The 24493-nt window shown below is 41.0% G+C and overlaps 2 protein-coding genes across 2 annotated transcripts; both read right to left on the bottom strand.

Moving 5' to 3' along the window:
* Positions 1-5973: 5973 nt before the first annotated feature.
* Positions 5974-23193, bottom strand: rfx5 (regulatory factor X, 5). Its single transcript, XM_076075537.1, is given in 11 exon segments — positions 5974-13962; positions 15159-15284; positions 15369-15451; positions 15571-15769; positions 16088-16166; positions 16687-16803; positions 16882-17004; positions 17285-17364; positions 21637-21670; positions 22535-22591; positions 22593-23193. Coding segments are annotated over 11 exon segments (2013 nt in total). The 5' UTR covers positions 22640-23193; the 3' UTR covers positions 5974-12894.
* Positions 14256-15151, bottom strand: LOC142931612 (uncharacterized). The gene is made up of 3 exons (XM_076075609.1): positions 15145-15151; positions 14436-15029; positions 14256-14278 (listed from the first exon to the last, which is right to left on the bottom strand). The coding sequence occupies exons 1-3, from the start codon at positions 15149-15151 to the stop codon at positions 14256-14258; spliced, it is 624 nt and encodes a 207-aa protein (XP_075931724.1).
* Positions 23194-24493: the final 1300 nt, after the last annotated feature.

Genomic DNA, 24493 nt, shown 5'->3' on the forward strand with positions numbered 1-24493 from the left:
ATTTCCTCAATTCCGGTTGAACCGGTTTCAACCGCAAGCGAGCCTCACTTGAACCGGAAGTTGAAACCGGAAGCGATCCTCGCGATCCTACCCCAAGACCCGTTTGAGAGCCGTTTCAGAACATTATTATATTATATATATATTATTATATGATATACATTATTATATTATACAGAACATTATTATGATATATATCCATCCATCCATCCATTTTCCTCCGCTTATCCGGCGTCGGGTCACGGTAGCAGCAGCCCAGCAGGCTGACCCAGACCTCCCTCTCACCGGCAACATGTTCCAGCTCATTCTGGGGGATCCCGAGGCGTTCCCAGGCCAGCTGGGAGATGTAATCCCTCCAGCGTGTTCTGGGTCTTCCCCGGGGTCTCTTCCCAGTTGGACGTGCCTGGAAAACCTCCAGTGGGAGGCGTCCAGGAGGCATCCTAATTAGATGCTGAACCACCTCAGCTGACTCCTTTCGACGCGAAGGAGTAGCGGCTCGACTCCAAGCTCCCTCCTGATGACCGAGCTCCTTACCCTATCTCTAAGGCTGAGCCCGGCCACCCTACGGAGGAAGCTCATTTCGGCCGCTTGTAGCCGCGACCTTGTCCTTTCGGTCACGACCCAGAGTTCGTGACCATAGGTGAGGGTAGGAACGTAGACCGAGTGGTATATGATATATATATTATATGATATATATATTATTATATGATATACATTATTATATTATACAGAACATTATTATATGATATATATATTATTATATGATATATATATTATTATCTGATATATATATATTATTATATGATATATATATTATTACATGATATATATATTATTATATGATATATATATTATTATATGATATATATATCATATAATAATATATATATCATATAATAATATATATATAATATAATAATATATATATCATGTAATAATATATATATCATATAATAATATATGTAGCACCCTGCTAATTTGTTTACATGTTTTTAACATACCTCAGATAGGATTTGATGGAGGTGCCATCACTTGAGACTCCAAATTTCACATCTACAGGCAGTCTGGCTTCTTGCCCAAACATTAGGAAGTATGGAGTATGGCCTGTCGACTCATTCAGCGTGCAATTGTACGCATGGACAAGATGGCTGATGTGTTTACTCCACTTGCTTTTGTCTGGCGTTTCAAGGGTTCCGAGCATATCCAGAAGAGTTCTGTTGAACCGCTCAGGCTGTGGATCTCCCTGAGGGTGGTAGGGTGTCGTTCTGGATTTGTTTATGCCAAGCATGCTCAACAGTTCCTGGATGAGGCGACTTTCGAAATCTCTACCCTGATCTGAGTGCACTCTCCGGGGCAGACCATAGTGGACAAAGTACTGTTCCCACAGAACTTTGGCGACTGTTAATGCCTTTTGATCTTTAGTTGCAAAAGCTTGAGCATATCGTGTATAATGATCCGTAACAACAAGCACATTGCAAATGTTCCTGGAGTCAGGTTCAATCGTCAGAAAATCTATACAGACAAGATCCATCGGTCCATCACTTTCAAGGTGCGACAACTCAGCAGCTCTCTTAGGCAGTGTCTTTCTCTGAATACACCTGGGACAGCTTTTACAGTACTTTTCAATTTGTACTTTCATGCGAGGCCAATAAAACCTCTCTCTTATAAGGCCATAGGTCTTGTCAAACCCGAGGTGGCCCGACTTGTCATGCAAGGACTGAAGTACAGTCTCTCTGAACTCTTGAGGAAGCAACAGTTGTTGGCGACTTGGTTTGTTTGGTGGCGTACTCAGTCTGTACAATACAGAGTCTTTGACCTTTAGTTTTCCCCACTGTTTAAGCAACAATGACACATCAGGATGCTTGTCTTTGCCTGCACGTTCAACACGGTTCTGTATAACAGCATGCCACACTTCACCAATACAGTGGTCTTCCTGCTGAGAATGTGATATATCTGCAGAATTCATTTCAGGGAGCTGTTGCTCGCTCAAGAAAGACAGATTGCAATAGGCACGGGGTACAGCATGTTTGGAAAAGCCCAAAAGGTCAACAGCTCTGCGGTGGCAGTAACGACGGGGTCTGAATTCCACCATATGACAGACAGCTTGGACAGTAGCGGCTGGCATGGCTTTCTCCTCCTCATGAGAAACATCTCGACTTGCATGAGGGCGCCGAGACAATGCGTCCGCATCAATGTTCTGCTTTCCAGGGCGATACTTTAGGCTAAAGTCATAGGTTGAAAGTTCCGCCAACCATCGATGACCTGTTACATCCAACTTAGCTGTAGTTAGGACATAGGTTAATGGGTTGTTATCCGTGTGTACCTCAAACTTGACTCCATAGAGGTAATCCTGCAGCTTGTTGGTGACAGCCCACTTTAAAGCCAAAAATTCCAGCTTATGTGTGGGATAGTTTTTTTCTGCTGGGGACAGGCTTCTGCTGACAAAAGCAACTGGGCGGAATCCCTCTCCTTGGTCCTGATACAGAACACCTCCCAAACCTTCTCTGCTTGCGTCTACATGCAGGACATAGGGCAGTTCTGGGCTGGCGAATACCAAAACAGGTGTCTCTGTAAGACTTCTCTTTAAAGTCGCAAAAGCCTTTTCGCAGTCTTCATCCCACCTAGGTCCAAATGGCTCTTTGGAGTGGTACCAGTCTTTGGTTTCCGTGTCTGGTTTTGGTGTCTTTCTTTCTTTTATCTTTGCCTTTTTCCCTTGCCTTCCAGCTACAATGCAGCCCTGCAGTAACTGGTTGAGTGGGTGGCAAACTCTGGAGAAATCTTTGACAAATCGCCTGTAATATCCACAGAAACCAAGGAAAGAGTGACGAGCAATGATGTTCTCTGGGCGTGGCCAAGACTTCACAGCTTCGATCTTGGACGGGTCTGTAGCAATACCATCCCTAGACACAATGTGACCAAGGTAGGTTACAGAAGGGCAGCAGAACTTACATTTATCTAAAGATAACTGTAGTCCTTCCTCCTTTAATCTGTCCAGTACTTTGAGAAGGCGCTGCTCATGTTCCTCCAATGTTTTCCCAAAAACGATTACATCGTCCAGGTAAACCAAAACTTCCAGTAAGTTCATATCTCCAACAGTCTTCTCCATGACTCGCTGAAATGTGGCCGGTGCTCCACAAATCCCTTGTGGCATCCGCTCAAACTGATAGAATCCTGCTGGGCAGATAAATGCTGTCTTTTCTTTGTCAGCGGGACTTAACGGGATCTGATAATATCCACTTCTGAGGTCAAGCACACTGAACCACTGGCTACCACTCAGGCAAGACAGAGCATCCTCCACACGCGGGACTGTGTATTGATCAGGAATTGTCCTCCTGTTTAACAACCTGTAATCCACGCACATGCGTATGGTTCCGTTTTTCTTGCGAACCACAACTATTGGGGAAGCATAGGGGCTTCTGGAGTCTGAAATTATCCCAGCCTCTTTGAGATCATTGAGATGTTTCCTCACATCTTCCAAATCACTTAGTGGTAATCGTCGGGAACGTTCTCGGAATGGTCTCTCATCCGTCACACGAATGCTGTGTTGTGCACTCTTTGCACAACCAACATCAAACTCACTGCATGAAAAAACTTCCTTTCTCTCCATCATTTGCTGACACAATCTCTCCTTCCACTCAGGAGGCACTGGAGACTCACCAAAGTCAAAAGAGGAGGGGGAAAGTTTAGATGTAGACAGCCTTGGCTCTTTCTTTTCAGGGACTGTTTTTATCACATCCACCGGAAAGAGGTGTGCAATTGGCATTCCATGTCTCAATGTCACATGATGATCAGACATATTTCTCAGAGTGACTGTGATGCGACGACAATGGACCACATTTGGCTTTTCAACGACAGGCATCACCAGAAGCTCTTCTGGGAAACAACCCTCCTCTGGACGGTCGATAAGAACAGCTTGACCAGGGCTACTTCCAGGAAATTTTGGAATGCCAGTGACTGTTGCAACCCCACCAGGTGGCAAAGTGAAAGGCTTCTCTCGCGTGAACCAGACTGTCCCTCTATTTGTCTTTGCTGTGTCAACAGGGGTTTCCTGAAACTTCTCATAAGCTTCTTTTATAACTGGATGAACAGAGCGGGCATGAAGGAAATTATCTCCTCCATGGGCTTGACAGGAACTGAAGAGTCTCCTAACTATAGAGGTGTTTGTACCAACCAAAATAGGAGCCTCACCTTTCATGGCCGGATCTGGACACACAAGCACAAAAGAAGCTTATGAGAAGTATTATGATATATATTATTATATGATATATATATTATTATATGATATATATATTATTATATATATTATTATATAATATATATATTACATGATATATATATTATTATATGATATATATTATTATATGATATATATATTATTATATTATTATATATATTATTATATAATATATATATTACATGATATATATATATTATATGATATATATATTATATGATATATATATTATTATATGATATATATATTATTGTGATATATATATTACATGATATATATATTATTACATGATATATATATTATTATATGATATATATATTATTATATTATAGACTATAATAAGATGTCCTGACGTGTTTATCAAAGTGTTATTTTCTGCTTTTTTTCCATGTTGGAATAAAGGTTAAATATTTAACTGTAAAGTATTGACACGTGTTTGATACCTTAATGTTTTTGCATGAAATCATTCTGGGATGTTTGCTGACATTGATGGATGTGGCTCAGCCCTACAGAGAACATGCTCCACCAGCTCCACTGATTATATATAATTTATATATTTGAATGATGTTTGTACCAATACGACCGTGAAATGTATTTTAAGAAATATTTACATATTTTCATTTTGATTATTTACTACATTAAATACAATAATACAAATAATACAAGCATCATGACATCTAAAAATGAATAACATTTTATATATATATAAATAAATAAAAGTTCATTAAAGTCACTTTTACTGTATAAAAGTTTATAGCTTCAGTTAGTTGGTCGACAGAAAGAACTTCCATTTAAAAAGTATTATTATTTAATGATTGTTTCTGCTGATATTCCTTTTTTGTTTTAATGCGTAAATTTGCATTTTAATTCCACCATTTCACCAAAGCTTTTATTTTGAAGACGACGCTGGGTCGGTTCCGGTTTCACTCCGGATGACTTGATGGAGCAGCTGGTTCTGGTTGAGGTTCTGGTCTAGATCCTAGTTCTGGTTGAGATCCTGGTTTTGGTTGAGGTTCTGGTTCTGGTTTAGATCCTGGTTTTGGTTGAGGTTCTGGTTCTGGTTTAGATTCTGGTTCTGGTTGAGATTCTGGTTTTGGTTGAGATCCTGGTCCTGGTTTAGATCCTGGTTGAGGTTCTGGTTCTGGTTTAGATCCTGATTCTGGTTTAGATCCTGGTTCTGGTTTAGTTTGGACCAAAACTTTATCTGAATGATTTCCTGAACTAATATTTTATAATAATTTATTTTATTTCCTCTTTTAATAAAATAAACTTTTTCCTTTAAAAACATTTACTTTTTCCAGGTTTTGTAAATCATTTTTAATTTCCTGTTTTAAGTTTTTTTTTTATAACCGAAACCAATAAAAATATTCTAATATATAACATTAAATTAATATAATTATTTACTTCAAAACATTCATTTACAAATATATATAATATATTTCTTAAAAATATTATATATTTTAAATATTATATAATATACCTATATAACTTTAATATATTATTATAATATAATATATAGATATAATATTATATCTATATATTATATAATATTATATAGATATAATATTATATTTATTTTGTATATAATAAATTAACTATCTATTTCAGTAACATTCAACCTTTAGAAGAAGCACCGCCCAGTGTCTGAGAGAGGAAACAAAGCAAGAGAAGGAAAGGAAGCAAGAGAAGGAAAGGAAGAAAGTGAAAGTGTGAAAGTGAAAGAAGAGAAGCGAACAGACGGATTGTGTTTTCTGCCAGTGAACGTCTCGTCCTTTATTCCAGCCAGCGTAGGAAAATAGATTCACATTAGAGTTCTGTTCTCCGTCACGTTTCTCTTCACAACAAAACAAACAAGTCAACAAGCCGACAAGTCGAAAAGCCGACAAAACAGGCTCCATTAAAACAAACTGGGGTCGGAGTGAAAACTCACAAAGTAAGTAAAGGTGTTTCACTTATTATTGGAGGGGGGGTTAAAGGGACAGTGTGTAAGATTTAGTGACATCTAGTGGTGAACCAAGTTATTTATAATTTAGATATAATTAAATATTGTTTCTAGAGCAGAGTCACTTTATAAAGTCATTCATATTTATATAATATTCACTAGAAACAAAATGAATAATGTTCATAAAATAAATAACATTTCTGACTGAAGTTTATAAAGAACGGATGAATGGATTAGGTTTCACTTTCGTTTACGGGTTCACAGATTTATTGATAAAGTTTTGGCTTTTTACTCGCAAATATGTATCTGTGTGTGTGTGGAGTTGTGTGTGTCTATGTGTGTGTGTAGTTGGAGGAGCTCCAATAATAAACCTGATAATAAATGACATCAAAACATTAAAATACGAATAAAACTAAAACATAGTTATGAATATTATATTCAATATCTTCCAATAAATCCCGACATGTTACACACTGTTCCTTTAATTTAAAGGAGTAAAGTGCAAAAAAAACACGAAACACAAAAACACCGTCTGATTACAGGGAAAGAAAAAGAAAAAAATACACAAAAAAACGACAAAACAGTCATCGGAAAAAAACATGCAGGAAGCAAAGCAAAGATCTCCATAGCAACAGTAACAGTAACAACAACAACAACAATAATAATAATAAAGTCAACAAGCTGTAATAAGACTCTCACAGAGGGAACAGAAGGCAACACGAAGCTCTAAATGTTGCTGTTTGATGTCAGAGTCCCAGTCAGCTGTTCCAGGACTTCATTACCCAGAATTCATGAGCTCTGACGGCTTCAGGAGAATTCAATGAACTGAATCCAGGAGATTTAAATGTGAGTGAGTCTCTGACAGGAAACAGGGCTACTTTCAGTTTAGACTGGGAGTTAATCATCATCACCACCTTCATCACCATCATCACCTTCATTACAATAAGCAGTGTTGACCAGGATCGTCTCCGTCCATCAAACGTCTCGTCATCTCGTCACCTGACCGTCGAGTGGACCTTCAGCTCGTTTCATTCGTTTTGTTGAACTCTTTCTTCGTGTTATTTTGAGAACATATGTTAAAGAGTCGTTAAGACGAATCGATCGAGTCGATTAGTTTGACTGTGATGACTCTTTGAGGTTAAAACCTCCGAAACCTTCAGAGCAGAAGAAGTAAGACGTCTTCTTCTTCAATAACAGAACAAATGCAATGCTGAGTTCACACCAAACGCAAAGCAATGATTGTTCATGTCAATTAAACCGCGTCATGTCTGAGTTCATCACTTCATCCAGAGGAGTTTTCACTGAAGCTGGTTTATAAGGATGTTTGAACACAAAATACACCATTTTGTTGTAATTTAATTACAATAAACAGATAAAAATGATGCTGCAATGACGACATAATGATGGAAATTTATAAAAAGTCTGAATTCATGTTTTGTTAGTTCTCTCTACAAGATGACAAGTAAACAACTTTTAAATGACTTGTTTTCTGAATGGAGTCTGGTTTGATTGGTGCTATGCTAAGCTAACATTGTAGCTGCTCCACCAACACTCAATAGAGCGTCATCTAGCATTGACTTCATATGTTCCTCTCTAGCTTTGCGTTTGGTGAAAGCAGCATCAAAAGGTCTCTTGATCACTGAACTCGTACTTCCTGTTTACTTCCTTTGAACCCGCATGACGTCTACAAGCTGAGAACGGAACCGGTTTCATCTTGTGGTTGAACTGAAGGACACTTGAAGCCGCTTTGAGCTCCACCGACAGATCCAGTACAGGAAGTGACATCAGAGGACGCCGTGTCATTGAGTCTGATCCTTCAAGGTCGACGCACCGCTACCCGAATCCCGATCCTTTAATCTTTGATTATCTGACCCGTTTCTGGTTTCTTTTTTGAGCAACACGGCTCCACAGTGAAAGATTTCTACGACCACCTCCACCTTCAGACCCGGGTTCCTAATGCAGGACTAAACTGGACCATATTAGTTCAAACTGGACCGTACTGGATCAAACTGGACCACATCAGTTCAAACTGGACCGTACTGGATCAAACTGGACCACATCAGTTCAAACTGGACCAAACTTTTCCTGCCTTTACTGACTCGTTCTGAACTATTCCTAGAACCCCTCTTAGATCTGGACTTTGTTAAACACCTGGACCTCTTCTTCATCATTTATTTTTTACAGATTCTGCAGGGAGCTCCTCATGTCCAGTCAGTCCAGTCAGACCAGTAAGTGGGCCAAACTGAGGCTTCATGCCATCTCCGACTTCCCATGAACCATTTCTTGGTCAGATTCTTTTGAGTGCTGCCGAACCTTCCGGACTTCTTCGAACACAGATTCCAAACTCATTCCAATTTAAAGACCAAACTGGGGCGTCTTGCGATCAGGGACTTCCTCTCATCTCAAACTTATTTTAGAACTTAACTTTCACAGCCGAACTTCCAGAGCTCGATTCTCATCTTTCAGGTTTCTTTCAAACATCAACACGGTCCAGGTTTAGGTCCAGTTCCCCCAGTTAAAGAGCAACGGTTCCTGGGCCAAACCAGGAATTCATGCCATTCATGACTTCCTTTGAAGCATTCTTGGAACAAAGCACCTGGACTTCCGAGTCCCTTTTCCAAACCTTCAACCACAGGATTCATAGCATGTCCAGTCGGCCCAGTTAGAGGTCCAAACTGGTCCAAACTAAAGCGTCCTCCAATCACTGACTTCCAGTTAAGAGCAGCAGGTCCTGCTGTAGGAACCTTTTGGATCGACTCTAGATTACCAACGAGACGCTAAAAGCATCACTTCACTTTATCATCAGGGTTGAGAAACATCTCAACTGTTGTCAGATATCGGATTGAAATTATGAATCCAGTCAGTAAGTGAGGATTGCTGATGAAGGGGCAACTTGTAGGACAACAAGAGCAGGCAACTTTGCCTTAAGCGTTGCTCTCATGTCTTTAACCCTGCAGTGGTACGGTCTCTGTATGCGTCAAACAAAGTTCTTGTTGGCTAATCAAGCTCAGCAAGTCCCAAGTCAAGAGCCACAAGTCCCAAGTCAAGACAAACAAGCCCCAAGTCAAGAACTAGTTGCAAGTAAAGACCAGAGTCAAGACCAAAAAGTTCCAAGTCAAGAACTAGACTCAAGTCAAGACTAGCAAGTCTCAAATCAAAACAAAAAAGTCCCAAGTCAATAACAAGTCCCAAGTAAATATCTGAGTCAAGACCAACAAGTCCCAAGTCAAGAACTAGTCCCGAGTCAAGACCAACAAGTCCCGAGTCAAGTACAAGTCCAAAGCCAAAGTCCCAAGTTAATGCCAGAGTCATGAACAAGTCCCAACGTCAAAACCAATAACTTAAGATTCAGAGTCAAGTACAAACAAAGTGATTGTCCTACCACCAACAAGTACCAAGTCAAAAACAAGTCCCAAGTAAAGACCAACATGTCCAGACATGTCTAGTCAATCTAGTTCCAAGGTAAGACCAAGTCCTGAGTCAAGTTTAAACAAAGTGCTTGTCATTTACTCCAAAAGCACTTAAGACCACCTTTCCAATGTTCTAATTAATAAAACAGTCAACTCCCAAGTCAACAAGTCACTTACCAACTCCCAAGTCAAGACCAAACAGTCCAGTCAAGGCCAACAAATACCCAATCAAGTCCTAACTATAGACCAACAAGTACCACATTAGGTACAAGTTCCAAGTCAAGACCTGAGTCAAGACCAACAAGTCCCAAGTCAAGAACTAGTCCCAAGTCAAGACCTGAGTCAAGACCAACAAGTCCCAAGTCAAGAGATATCAAGTCCAGGTGAAGTCCCCAGTTATGACTTGAGTCCAGGTCATGTGACGTGAGTCCACTCTAGTCACACGTTGACGTGTCGTGTGAACGAGTGAATTTGAGGCATTGTGAACCCTTTAAGTGTTTCCTGTCGCCCATCAAGTGAAATGTTGCTTCAACCGTCTTGTTTAGTTAAATCTCTCTAAATCCCTCCAGTTACTGCCACTTTAAACGAGAGAGCGTTTCCCTCTTTAATTATTATTCTGACCTGATAAATATAAATCTGAGTGCAAGCATGAAGCAGAGTTACAGAAATACAGCAATGAATTCATAACACACAAGTCCTTTCTCTTGTTTTTTAACTTCTAACAGTGCAACTCTTTGTTCCAGTTCTGTCTGAAGGGCGGAGGCTCTGCGGCCGAGACGTTTTCAGTCAAGATGTTTTTCCACATTTTGGCACTTCACTTTAGCGATTAAAAAACGTAGCGTTAGCATCATTAGCGCTCCTTTTAACTATAAACCGCAGGTCGTGCTGTAAGCTAGGCTGCACTCGCCTCACGGCAAAAAGGTCAAGAGCTCGAACTCTCTTTCCCATCATGTAACAGTTTTTAACAGTCAAAAATCTTTTTTCGGCGTCCCTTTAAACAACCTGCACACACACACACACACACCTTGATTTTTGTACAAATCTGTGATCACGAGGGCAGACAGCGAGCCCTGTGGTTTTGTAGCACCAACGAAGAAGATGAGGCAGTTTGGCAAAGAGGTGAAGAACAAATGTCAGCAAGGTGACGTTACCATGACAACGGCGGGTTTAAACTCCTCCACCAACGAAGAAGAAAGGAGGAGCAAATCATCCCGAATTTAAGTTCAAGCCATTTTGTTGTTCTGCTTTTCTTTAATAACGACTAAAATGATTTGTTTGTGATAACATCGTGTGTTTAAGGACTAAAATAAAATACGTTTTTCTTACAATTAATCGATTAATTAAAAAAATAATATAGTAGTATTTCTTAAAGTGTTTTCTTTTTGTGTATCGTATTGATGTAATAGAGGTAAATATACACGGAGTACTGGTTTATGTTTTTATATATTCTTAAAAAAGCATAAAGTCTTTTAAAGTTGTTGTTTTATCTTCAATGTGACACTAATGATTATTGATGTTCTTATTGATGAACTTGTTGATCATTTTGTTTATAAAACATCAGTATAAATGGATCGAAGTGTTCCTAATCTAGTCCTAGTCTAGTTCCTAGTCTTCAAATGTAAACAGTCTGAACTCAACGTTTACCGGTTCTGCTTCTTGTTCGATACTAAACGTTTTCTCTGTTTTCATTGTATCAAGAACTTTGGTGAAGTTTGGGACAAATCATAAATTTGTCCCAATAAAGTTTCCTTTCCTGCTGAATGTTTCTCTGGAAGACGTTATGAACACATTCAATTATTCATCGGTGTTCATGAAACTCTGTGATGTCTGAACTGTTACTGCGACACGTCCACATTCCAGATGCGGTAACGTCACCTCACTGATCCGGTGGTTGAGGAGTTAGTGCAAAGGGCGCATGGCAACATAAAGCTAAGCTAAGCTAAGCTAGCAGGCTAATCCTGGGCGACTCACAGCGCTACAGAAGCTAGTTTTCCTGCACACGTCCATCGTTAATACGTCGCATCTTTAGCGCTACGAGGACGTGACTTTGTGCTTTCTCTTTGAGCCCTCGGAGGCTTCTGATTGGACGACATAAATCATCGTTTCTTCACTGAAGTTTGAGACGTTTCTGTGGCCACGGAAGTGCTAGTGGCAACCAAGCACGTTTCTATTTTACTTAAACATTTTAGAACAAACGTGCCTGTTTGGTTTATTTTATATCACAATATATATATATAAGTGGATAAATTAAATCACAACATGTTTTATCGAGCTTCTTTGCTACATTAAAGCTCTGATGTTGAACTTACAGACTCGAACATTCTGAAACTGTTCGTCGTCTTTTATCTTCTGTTACAGTTCCTCAGAATAAACTCTCTAGATCTGGAAGAGGGGAAACCTAATTGTTTAAACTAGAATATAAATATAATAAAATGACTGAAGACGACGACAAAAACAGGCCTTTGAACTACAAACATGGCCGCCTTCCACCACAGACTTGGACCCCACATTAAAGGTGTTTTTTGATGAGTAACGGGGATGAATTCATGAGTTCATGTAGCTAATGACACACACACACACACACACACACACACACACAGAAATATCTATTAAAGCAACACAAACACAACAAACTGTTTAGAACAGGAACTCTTTAAAGAGGGCGGAGCTTCGATTCACATTCAGTCCACTTTAAAGACTCTTTGTTGACTTTTTACCACAGTTGTAAATCTGCAGCACAGAATCCTAAAATCATGTTGAAGTGAAGGTGAATCGAGGCGGAGCCCCGTTAAAGAAGTCATTTTATCATATTTAGCACAAAGAACCTTCACAAGGCTCTGACCCGTAGTACCTTCTGATTCTATCCTGTCTCCTTGTCTCCTTCCCTTTGTGTCACTCTTTTCTTTTATCTGTTTATTTCTTCTTCTTCTTCTCCTATAAATCGACTGATCTGAAGCAGCGAGAGCGACCAAAAAACCCCCTCAGCACGGAAAAATGAGAAGTCTGGAGATGAAGGAGGCGAGGAGGCGAGGAGGGAAGGGAGGAAGATTTGAGGCCCGACCACCTGAGGAGTCGCTCTTCTGGTTTCAGACATGCAGTTAATTAAAGAGTCGCTGGTCTGTTTACAAAGTGCAATGAGAGCCGATGGAAGGAACTGGCTTCATGTATCCTCCTCGATTGGCTCTCTGCTGCCGCCAATCTGGGATTTCCACCAATAAGGAAGAGGAGAGGTAAAGGGGGCGGGGCTTATCTCCCAGGTGATAAAAAAACAAAATAAAAAAAGAAGAGGAGGAGGAGGAAGAAGAAGAGAGCTAGTGTGTCTTTGAGGAGGTGCTGCTCTCTGCCTCCTCCTCCTCCTTCACCACCGTGATGGAGCAGATGGAGGAAGAGGAGGCAGGAGCAGCGGAGGAGGAGGAAGGGTTGAGGTGCAGCTCCACCGGCGTCAACGTGATCTCCACCTCCCCCCGCTCCTCGTGCAGCGTGGGGAGAGGAAGAGGAGGAGGAAGTGGGCGGAGGTGTGCGGCGGGCGGTGGAGCGGAGTTGTTGTTGTTGTTGTTGCTGAGCGGCCTTGGAGCTTTCTGGATGACCTCCACCATCGGGGTGCGTCCCAACTCCCAGCCGGTGTTGCCCGTCCCCGGACTCTGGAAGAGGAGCAGCGGCCGGCCGCGGTGATCCGGTTCCACCGCCGCCGTCTGACACTGCACCACCACGCCGCGGTGCTCCATCAGCCGGCGACCTGGGTCCGACACCGGGCTCAGAACCAGCCCCCCCGGCTGGTCCTGGATCACCAGCTCCAGCACCGGCAGCTGCGAGGAGGAAGAGGAGGAAGAGGAAGAAGCTTTCTGGATGACGCCGCCGGTGACGGAGGTGATGATGGGCGGGTGGGGGGGAGGTTTTGGTGAGAGAGCGGCGGGGGGAGGAGGAGGCAGGGCGTCCTCCGGCCGAGGTTTTCTCGGTCGTCCGCGTTTACGTTTCACCGGCGGTGCGGCGGACGAGGCCGCGCCGCCGCTGCCCGATGCCACGGTCTCCAGGGGGCGCTTGTTTCCGTTCCCTCGTGGTTTTTGCAGTACGGAGGTCGGGGCCGCAGGAGGAGGAAGAGGAGGCGGGGCCAGTTTCTCCCGCTCGTATGACAGACAGCCCTGAGGAAGGATCATCACCGGGACGGGCCCGCCCTGCTGCTGGGGCAGCGTTGCCATGGCGATGACCTTCACCCCGGCACCGCCGGCGGCGGCGGAGCCTCCGGGTCCCGAGGCCCCCCCGACCCCAGAGGAGTCTTTGGGAGCCAGAGAGGGAGGAGAGGAGCGGACGGACAGCTGGGTCTTATCAGGGAGGGAACTACGGGGGAGGATTCTGGGTAACTGCTTCATGAAGGCCTCCACCTGTAGGACAGGAAGTGACTTATTGATTGATCTGTTACTGATTGATCTGTTACTGATTGATCTGTTACTGATTGATCTGTTATTGATTGATCTGTTACTGATTGATCTGTTACTGATTGATCTGTTACTGATTGATCTGCTACTGATTGATCTGTTATTGATTGATCTGTTATTGATTGATCTGTTACTGATTGATCTGCTACTGATTGATCTGCTACTGATTGATCTGCTACTGATTGATCCGTTACTGATTGATCCGTTACTGATTGATCCGTTACTGATTGATCTGTTACTTATTGATCCGTTACTGATTGATCTGTTACTGATTGATCTGTTACTGATTGATCCGCTACTGATTGATCCGTTACTGATTGATCCGTTACTGATTGATCTGTTACTGATTGATCTGTTACTGATTGATCCGCTACTGATTGATCCGTTACTGATTGATCTGTTACTGATTGATCCGTTACTGATTGATCCGTTACTGATTGATCCGTTACTGATTGATCTGTTACTGATTGATCTGTTACTGATTGATCTGTTACTGATTGATCCGCTACTGATTGATCCGTTACTGATTGATCTGTTACTGATTGATCTGTTACTGATTGATCTGTTACTGATTGATCCGCTACTGATTGATCCGTTACTGATTGATCCGTTACTGATTGATCCGTTACTGATTGATCTGTTACTGATTGATCTGTTACTGATTGATCTGTTACTGATTGATCCGCTACTGATTGATCCGTTACTGATTGATCCGTTACTGATTGATCCGTTACTGATTGATCCGTTACTGATTGATCTGTTACTTATTGATCTGTTACTGATTGATCTGTTACTGATTGATCCGTTACTGATTGATCTGTTACTTATTGATCTGTTACTGATTGATCTGCTACTGATTGATCTGTTACTGATTGATCCGTTACTGATTGATCCGTTACTGATTGATCTGTTACTGATTGATCTGTTACTGATTGATCTGTTACTGATTGATCTGTTACTTATTGATCTGTTACTGATTGATCTGCTACTGATTGATCTGTTACTTATGATCACTTAGTCTTGTTACTGTTAACTGTGGAAATAAAACACATTAATCCTAAAATAACTGCGTAAATGAAGTCTGACCGGTAACAGAAACCGGTAACAGATAAAAATAATTAAAATCACTTTTCATAACTTACCGCTGGACGCAGCGAGGAAGAGGAGGAGGAAGGAGGAGGAGCGTCCAGGGAGGAAGGCTTGGCGGCTGCAGCTGATTTGTCTCCAGACGACGACTTCAGGGAAGACGAAGAGTCTCCGAGCTCCTTCTGCAGACAGACAGGAAGTAGTGATTAGCAGCGACGGAGCATCGGTAAGCGATCAATGACCGAAACAGAAACACACGTGATCACCTTGTGATCGGCGGCACCGTCGCTCTCGGCTTTAGAGATGACGGAGGTTTTCTTGATGACCTTGTGGGGTTTGGCTGGACCTCCTGCAGACAGACGGACGATCAGACAACCACGACTGAACAAACGTCACAGTTTGAATCTCACACACACACACACACACACACACACACACACACACACACACACACACACACACACACACCTGCCAGTGCGGCGGAGGTCACCAGCTCGGCCTGGCTGCAGCGGGGGTTGACGATGTGCTCCTGGATCAGGTACCGAGCGATCTCCACCACCGTGTCGAACGAACGCTTCAGGATCTTCTGGGCCCAGTCGCAGATCAGCTCGCAGGCCGCCTCCGTCACTTCCTGTTTGTACGTCTGGACCAACTCGGTCAGCTCGGCCTGGAGAGGAAGAGGAGGCTCAGTTTATTATGAATCAGATACTAAATCATAATAATAAAACATTAATTATACTTGTTTTATCCGTTTGAATAGTTTGTATTGAAGTAAAGAAGAACATCAATGTGTGAGTGTGTGTGTGTGTGTTTCTGTTTGTGTGTGTGTGTTCCTGTATGAGTGTGTGTGAGTTTGTGTGTGTTTCTGTGTGAGTGTGTTTCTGTGTGTGTGTGCGTGTGTGTCTGTGCGTGTCTTTCTGTGTGAGTGTGTGTGAGTGAGAGTGTGTTTCTGTGTGTGTGTGTGTGCGTGTGTGTGTGTGTGTACCGGGTCGTTCTTCAGGTCCAGGTTGGGCAGTAGAGGCATGTTGAGAACCGTCTTCCTCCTGATGCCACTGTAACAGTACGTATCAGCCGGGCAGGTTAAGGAATTCAACCAGCAACCCTGAAGGCTCAAAACGCTCTAATGTCGCTCCGTGAAGGACGGTATTCTAGGGAAGGTTTGACTCGTTAATATGAGACTGAGGTCACACGGTCCGCTACATGGAAGATGTTTCACTCTTTCTGTTGTACAGTGGTGTTACAGAGGCTACGTCCGCACGACTACGTTCACATTCATAAACACATCTTCTGCTACCTTCACATTCATAAACACATCTTCTGCTACCTTCACATTCATAAACACATCTTCTGCTACCTTCACATTCATAAACACATCTTCTGCTACCTTCACATTCATAAACACATCTTCTGCTACCTTCACATTCATAAACACATCTTCTGCTACGTTCACACTGAGCGTCCACACTACGCCGGAGTTCAGAGCACCAAAAACAGATGAGTTTGTAAACTCCGAGGTTGCCTCCTAGTGTGGACGATCGTAAACGCAAGTTTGGAAACGATGGCGTCCTGCAGATCAAAGGATATTTGGACTGTCCTCTGCCTCCGAGCCGTCGGGCTTTGATGTTTGGGAAAATGTCTCTGATGATCTTCCCAAAGTTGGCGGCGCTCAGAGGACGATGCTGCAGGTTCTCACAGTATCTCCTGGGGGGGGGTAAAGACAGACAGGTCACATGACAGCCCGACCCCGTGGCCTTTGTTAAAGTGCAGAGAGTGACTCACCTGTACGTCTCATAGACGTCCTGTTTGGGCAGACAGGTGTCAGAATGCTCCTCCAGGTGACTACGGATCCAGTTACAGGTGTGAAGCTGGTCAGCTGTGTTGAAGGAGGAGGAGTCACCACCACTACACACACACACACACACACACACACACACACACATGTATACACAAACACACATAAACACACACACACACACACGCACGCACACGCACACACACACACACACACACACACGTATACACAAACACACATATACACACACACACACACTACATGATTACTTTACATAAATAAATAAAATGAAGTTGAATTAGGTTTCACATTTGTTTACATGTTCACAGATTGTGAACCGGTTCCCTTTAGAACCGGTTCTCATGTAACAGAAAGTGAACCGGTTCTGACCTCTTGTCTCCGGAGGGTCCTGAGGGTAGCTGGAGGTAAAGGTACAGCTTGTCGTTGTCGGAGAAACGCTGAACATCTTGCTGTCGAAGCAGAACAGAACAAATAATAATAATAATAACTTTATTTATATAATAATAATAATAATTTTATTTATATAATAATAATAATAACTTTATTTATATAATAATAATAATAATTGTATTTATATAATAATAATAATAACTTTATTTATATAATAATAATAATAATTGTATTTATATAATAATAATAATAATTTTATTTATATAATAATCATAACTTTATTTATATAATAATAATAATAATAATAATAACTTTATATATATAATAATAATAATAATTGTATTTATATAATAATAATAATAATTTTATTTATATAATAATAATAACTTTATTTATATAATAATAATAATAATAACTTTATTTATATAATAATAATAATTTTATTTATATAATAATAATAATAACTTTAGTTATATAATAATAATAATAACTTTATTTATATAATAATAATAATAATAACTTTATATATATAATAATAATAATAATAATTGTATTTATACAATAATATTAATAATTTTATTTATATAATAATAATAACTTTATTTATATAATAATAATAATAATAACTTTATTTATATAATAATAATAATAATAATTTTATTTATATAATAATAATAATAACTTTATTTATATAATAATAATAACTTTATTTATATAATAATAATAATAATAATAATAATAATAATAACTTTATTTATAGCACCTTTAAAAACAGAGTTTACAAAGTACTTTGACAGAGAAAAGCAGCAGAAGCAAGACAATAATAATAACAACAAAGATTAGTGAGACAGTCTATATAAAATAAATAAAATGAACAAAATGAAATAAATAAAATAAAACAGAAAAGCGACGACGTCACATTAAAACTAGTGCTGGGCAACGATTTAAAATATTTAATCGCGATTAATCTCATTGTTATGGCAAAGTTCACTAATGAATTCAAAAGTAGTGTATTGTGCACTTTTATTTTGAAAGTGCTGCTCTATGAACTAAAGGTGAATAACATTGTGTGTAAACACTTTAAACACATCAGGTTGTTGTTAGCAGCAGTGTTCTCTTCACACAGCAGCAGTTCTATCTCTTCACTATCTGTGCTCAGTGTGTGTGTGTGTGAAACGTTCCACTGCTGTGCAACAGGAACATGTTTCACACCTTTCATCTACATGTGTGTGTTGTGTCTTCATGACAGTCAGAGCATGTGATGCAGCTCTACTCTTCATCACTATGATGCTGTAACTCAGAGGTGATGAAGGTGACCCAGCTCTACTCTTCATCACTATGATGCTGTAACTCAGAGGTGATGAAGGTGACCCAGCTCTACTCTTCATCACTATGATGCTGTAACTCAGAGGTGATGAAGGTGACCCAGCTCTACTCTTCATCACTATGATGCTGTAACTCAGAGGTGATGAAGGTGACCCAGCTCTACTCTTCATCACTATGACGCTGTAACTCAGAGGTGATGAAGGTGACCCAGCTCTACTCTTCATCACTATGATGCTGTAACTCAGAGGTGATGAAGGTGACCCAGCTCTACTCTTCATCACTATGATGCTGTAACTCAGAGGTGATGAAGGTGACCCAGCTCTACTCTTCATCACTATGATGCTGTAACTCAGAGGTGATGAAGGTGACCCAGCTCTACTCTTCATCACTATGACGCTGTAACTCAGAGGTGATGAAGGTGACCCAGCTCTACTCTTCATCACTATGACGCTGTAACTCAGAGGTGATGAAGGTGACCCAGCTCTACTCTTCATCACTATGATGCTGTAACTCAGAGGTGATGAAGGTGACCCAGCTCTACTCTTCATCACTATGATGCTGTAACTCAGAGGTGATGAAGGTGACCCAGCTCTACTCTTCATCACTATGATGCTGTAATTCAGAGGTGATGAAGGTGACCCAGCTCTACTCTTCATCACTATGACGCTGTAACTCAGAGGTGATGAAGGTGACCCAGCTCTACTCTTCATCACTATGACGCTGTAACTCAGAGGTGATGAAGGTGACCCAGCTCTACTCTTCATCACTATGATGCTGTAACTCAGAGGTGATGAAGGTGACCCAGCTCTACTCTTCATCACTATGATGCTGTAACTCAGAGGTGATGAAGGTGACCCAGCTCTACTCTTCATCACTATGACGCTGTAACTCAGAGGTGATGAAGGTGACCCAGCTCTACTCTTCATCACTATGACGCTGTAACTCAGAGGTGATGAAGGTGACCCAGCTCTACTCTTCATCACTATGACGCTGTAACTCAGAGGTGATGAAGGTGACCCAGCTCTACTCTTCATCACTATGACGCTGTAACTCAGAGGTGATGAAGGTGACCCAGCTCTACTCTTCATCACTATGACGCTGTAACTCAGAGGTGATGAAGGTGACCCAGCTCTACTCTTCATCACTATGATGCTGTAACTCAGAGGTGATGAAGGTGACCCAGCTCTACTCTTCATCACTATGATGCTGTAACTCAGAGGTGATGAAGGTGACCCAGCTCTACTCTTCATCACTATGATGCTGTAACTCAGAGGTGATGAAGGTGACCCAGCTCTACTCTTCATCACTATGATGCTGTAACTCAGAGGTGATGAAGGTGACCCAGCTCTACTCTTCATCACTATGACGCTGTAACTCAGAGGTGATGAAGGTGACCCAGCTCTACTCTTCATCACTATGATGCTGTAACTCAGAGGTGATGAAGGTGACCCAGCTCTACTCTTCATCACTATGATGCTGTAACTCAGAGGTGATGAAGGTGACCCAGCTCTACTCTTCATCACTATGATGCTGTAACTCAGAGGTGATGAAGGTGACCCAGCTCTACTCTTCATCACTATGATGCTGTAACTCAGAGGTGATGAAGGTGACCCAGCTCTACTCTTCATCACTATGATGCTGTAACTCAGAGGTGATGAAGGTGACCCAGCTCTACTCTTCATCACTATGATGCTGTAACTCAGAGGTGATGAAGGTGACCCAGCTCTACTCTTCATCACTATGATGCTGTAACTCAGAGGTGATGAAGGTGACCCAGCTCTACTCTTCATCACTATGATGCTGTAACTCAGAGGTGATGAAGGTGACCCAGCTCTACTCTTCATCACTATGATGCTGTAACTCAGAGGTGATGAAGGTGACCCAGTGATGTCCAGTAGTCTCCAGTGAGAGCAGCAGCTGCTGCACGTTGTAACGCCGTCGCTTTAGTCGTCCTCTCCTTTAACACAACTCGTGTGTTCTTCTGGTGACGGTGCGTCTTGAGGCTCATACGTGACGTCATTCGTTGAGATCCTAAAGGTGCGTTCACACCAAACGCGACGTGAACGCACCTTGAGAACGTTCCTCAGACCGACATCTTCCACAACACTAACCTGCAGTTTGTCTCCACTTCTCTGTAGCATCTGTTAGCTTGTGTTGCTTTAGTTTATCTCTACTTCTCCCACACGCTGCATCCACGTAGTCTGAAGACTTACTCCACCGCTGCCAGTGCACACACTTTCAAAATAAAGTAACAGACTGTCTCACCCAGCCGAGGAAACTCTGGAAACGGAGCAGGCAGGTCCACATGGTCCCCTGCTGGCCGTCTGCTGAACAGCCCTGAGCTGGGCTTCATGGGTCTTCATCTCCAACCCACATCCTGTACTTGAACCAGCGGCGCTTTTCTCTCTGAAGTGCCGCGGAGTTAGCCTGCTAGCTAAACTGAGACAGCTAAGCTAAGCTAAGCTAAGAAAGTGCACACTCACAGTCGCCGAAGCATAAAATAGTCGTAGCGGTCCGTAGTCGGTGCATAAAAAACACCGCTGCCACCGATGTGACCGAGCGTCCTGGGTTCGTGTATGAGGGGCATTTATAAGACGGTAATAAGCGGAGTCGGCAGACCAGACTTCTCGTTCAGCCTACGGCTTCTCTGTTTATTTCTAAACCCCCCCCCGACCAGAAGCGGAAGTCGCCTTTTCTTTACGGCAACCCTGAAGGGACATATCATCTCCAATACAAAACGATAATCATGAGACAGTCTGTTACAATAATAATAATAAAAATAATGCGTTAACGCGCGATAAGATAATTGTCGGCATTAATTAATTTATGCGTTAACGCGAAATTAACGCGTTAACTTGCCCAGCACTAATTAAAACCAGTCTGTAAAAATGTGTTTTAAGAATTGATTTAAAAGAGATTAATAACACACCTGAACCCTGAGCTGAGACACACACACACACACACACACACACACACACACACACACACACACACACTGCTCTTACCAGGATCTGGTCCACTTTGGTCTGAACACTTTTACTGGAACAGAGAGAGAAGACACCGATCAGCCTCATGGACAGAAACGCACGAGTCATCGTTTAGTTTCACGTAAAATCAGGAAGTTCACTCGAGACAAAGACACACACACACACACACACAGCAGGACTCTAACTGTTAATGTAAAGTCTGTGAACTCCTTCGTTCTTCTCAAAGAAAGAATCAATATTACTCAATGTTTGGTATCAACATGAATTCTAAATAGAATTCAAAACAAAACACAGACTTGTGTTTTCAGCAGTTGTTTTCTTGTGAAACACATAAACGACGTGTTGTTGTAGTGTTGACGGTGGTTTATTTACCAGCTCCTTATTAAAGGACTTCTGGATATTAAACATTAGACACTTCTTCTGTCGCGGTTCAATAATATTTGTTCTTAAAGTGAAACAAGTCACATGACACAGACCAGCTGTTTGAGACAACACAAATACTGATCTACTAAGTTATATTATTTAGGTAAAGGAGGATCTCTTCCTGTTTAAGCATTTCAAAATAAATCACAAATCATTTTTATATTTGACTTGTTTTGATTATTTTACTTCATAATTTAAACATGTTGTATTCATAGTATACGTGTCAGTCGTGTTCTCAGAAGTTTTGTAATGAACTTAAATATTTGACTGATGTATTCTTGTTTAAACTTTGTTTCCTAACATTTCACCGGAGGAAACAGACAGAGACATGAAACTATATTTAAACATTTAAAATAACTTTTATTTTGGTAACTGCTTGTTAGGAAACAGTGTTTGAAGACGAGCTGGAGGAGGAACCTGTCGCACATATTCAGAGACAAGGAACATAATAATGTTCATTTCCTCCTCAATAGAAACCTCTGATTCTACTCACGAGATGTTGCTCTTGAGTTTCTGCAGCAGCATGCTGGGCTCCGTGTCGCCCCCCCCCCTCCTCCCCCCCCTCCAGACCGCCGCCCCCCCGCTGGTCCTCCGACATCTGGACCGACTAACCGGCACTGAGCGGCAGCAGCATCTGAGGAGTAACAATAATATATAATTTATTATTAAATATCATATAATTTATTATTAAATAATATATAATGCATTATTAAATAATATCCATCCATCCATCCATCTTCCTCCGCTTATCCGGCGTCGGGTCGCGGTGGCAGCAGGCCAAGCAGGCTGACCCAGACCTCCCTCTCACCGGCAACATGTTCCAGCTCATTCTGGGGGATCCCGAGGCGTTCCCAGGCCAGCTGGGAGATGTAATCCCTCCAGCGTGTTCTGGGTCTTCCCCGGGGTCTCTACCCAGTTGGACGTGCCTGGAAAACCTCCAGTGGGAGGCGTCCAGGAGGCATCCTGATTAGATGCTGAACCACCTCAGCTGACTCCTTTCGACGCCTACCTCTTGACCTCTCTACCTTTTGAGTGCCTACCTCAAGCGAAGGAGTTCAAGTATTAAATAATATATAATTCATTATTAAATAATATATACTTTATTATTAAATATCATATAATTTATTATTAAATAATATATAATTTATTATTAACTAATATATAATTTATTATTAAATATAATTAAATGTATTATTAGATATTATATCATTTTTTATTAAATATTATTTAATTTATTATTAGACTTTATATAATTTATTATTAAATATTATATCATTTATTATTAAATAATATATTATTTGATTGACAGAATATTCATCATCAAAATTAAACTTTGTTCAATCCAGCAGAACTTTATTTATTGTATTGGAGAAGTTGGAGCTCATTTTATAAACTAATTATTATTTTCATTATCAATTAATTATGATTATTTTCTCCATCAATCGATTTATTATTGTTTGGTTTGTGAAAATAGTGAGAAATGTTTGTCACAATAATCACAATAAAAGTGACACCTTCATAATGCTCGTTTAGTCCAAACCTCAACATTAATAATATTACATTAAATATGTGAAACATAATGGAAAACAAATAAAATATGAGTAAAAATATGTGAAAAAAATAAAATAAAATCCATAAATAATGTGAAAAATGCCTGAAAAAAGTTATTACAATTATTTAAAGTACAATCTTCCTATTTTCACATTTTATAAGATGGAACTTGGAAATGTTTTCACATGAACATTAATTCAACATTAACTTAACATTAACCTTCTGTAAATAGATTCATTATTGGACTGATGGTTTCAGGTTTGATTGTAACACAAAATAAAACCAAACATCTTATATTACATCTTATATTTCATAAACTCTTAAATGTGTTTTGTATCAATCACAATCTGTAAAGTAACTAAAAGGTAAATGTTGTACAACGTCTCCCTGTGAGATGTAAATATAAAGTAAAGTACCTCATACTTGTACATGTAAATGTACTGTCACATTCCACCACTGGACTCATTTACTTAAAAATACTGATGACGTAATGCTTTGTCTCAACACGAGGACAATACTGCAGACAGACAGACAGACAGGCCCCTCCCATCTGTCTCACTGAATTGTATCGTCACACCACATTTTTAAAGATCACACTTTTTCAGCTCGTTTATTCTGCGCTGACAGCCGGTTAAAATATATACAAACAGTCCCGGTGTGTCTACCAGGTGGTGACACATGACCGGCTGTCACCGGGACCGTTACACGTTACTACTACTACACACACACACACAAACACACAGAGAGAGGGAGAGGGAGAGAGGCTAACGGGTAGCTAGAGCTGACAAACGGCCGTTAAACAGCAGTTACCCGCCGATGTGTCATGTCTGACGGCCGCGTGTTTACAGCGCGCGGTGAGCCGGTGGTCATGTGGCTGCTGCCATTTACTATTACAACACAC

Source organism: Anarhichas minor, unplaced genomic scaffold (assembly GCF_050575085.1).
Source record: "Anarhichas minor isolate MPS153535 unplaced genomic scaffold, ASM5057508v1 ptg000053l, whole genome shotgun sequence".
Taxonomy (NCBI): domain Eukaryota; kingdom Metazoa; phylum Chordata; class Actinopteri; order Perciformes; family Anarhichadidae; genus Anarhichas; species Anarhichas minor.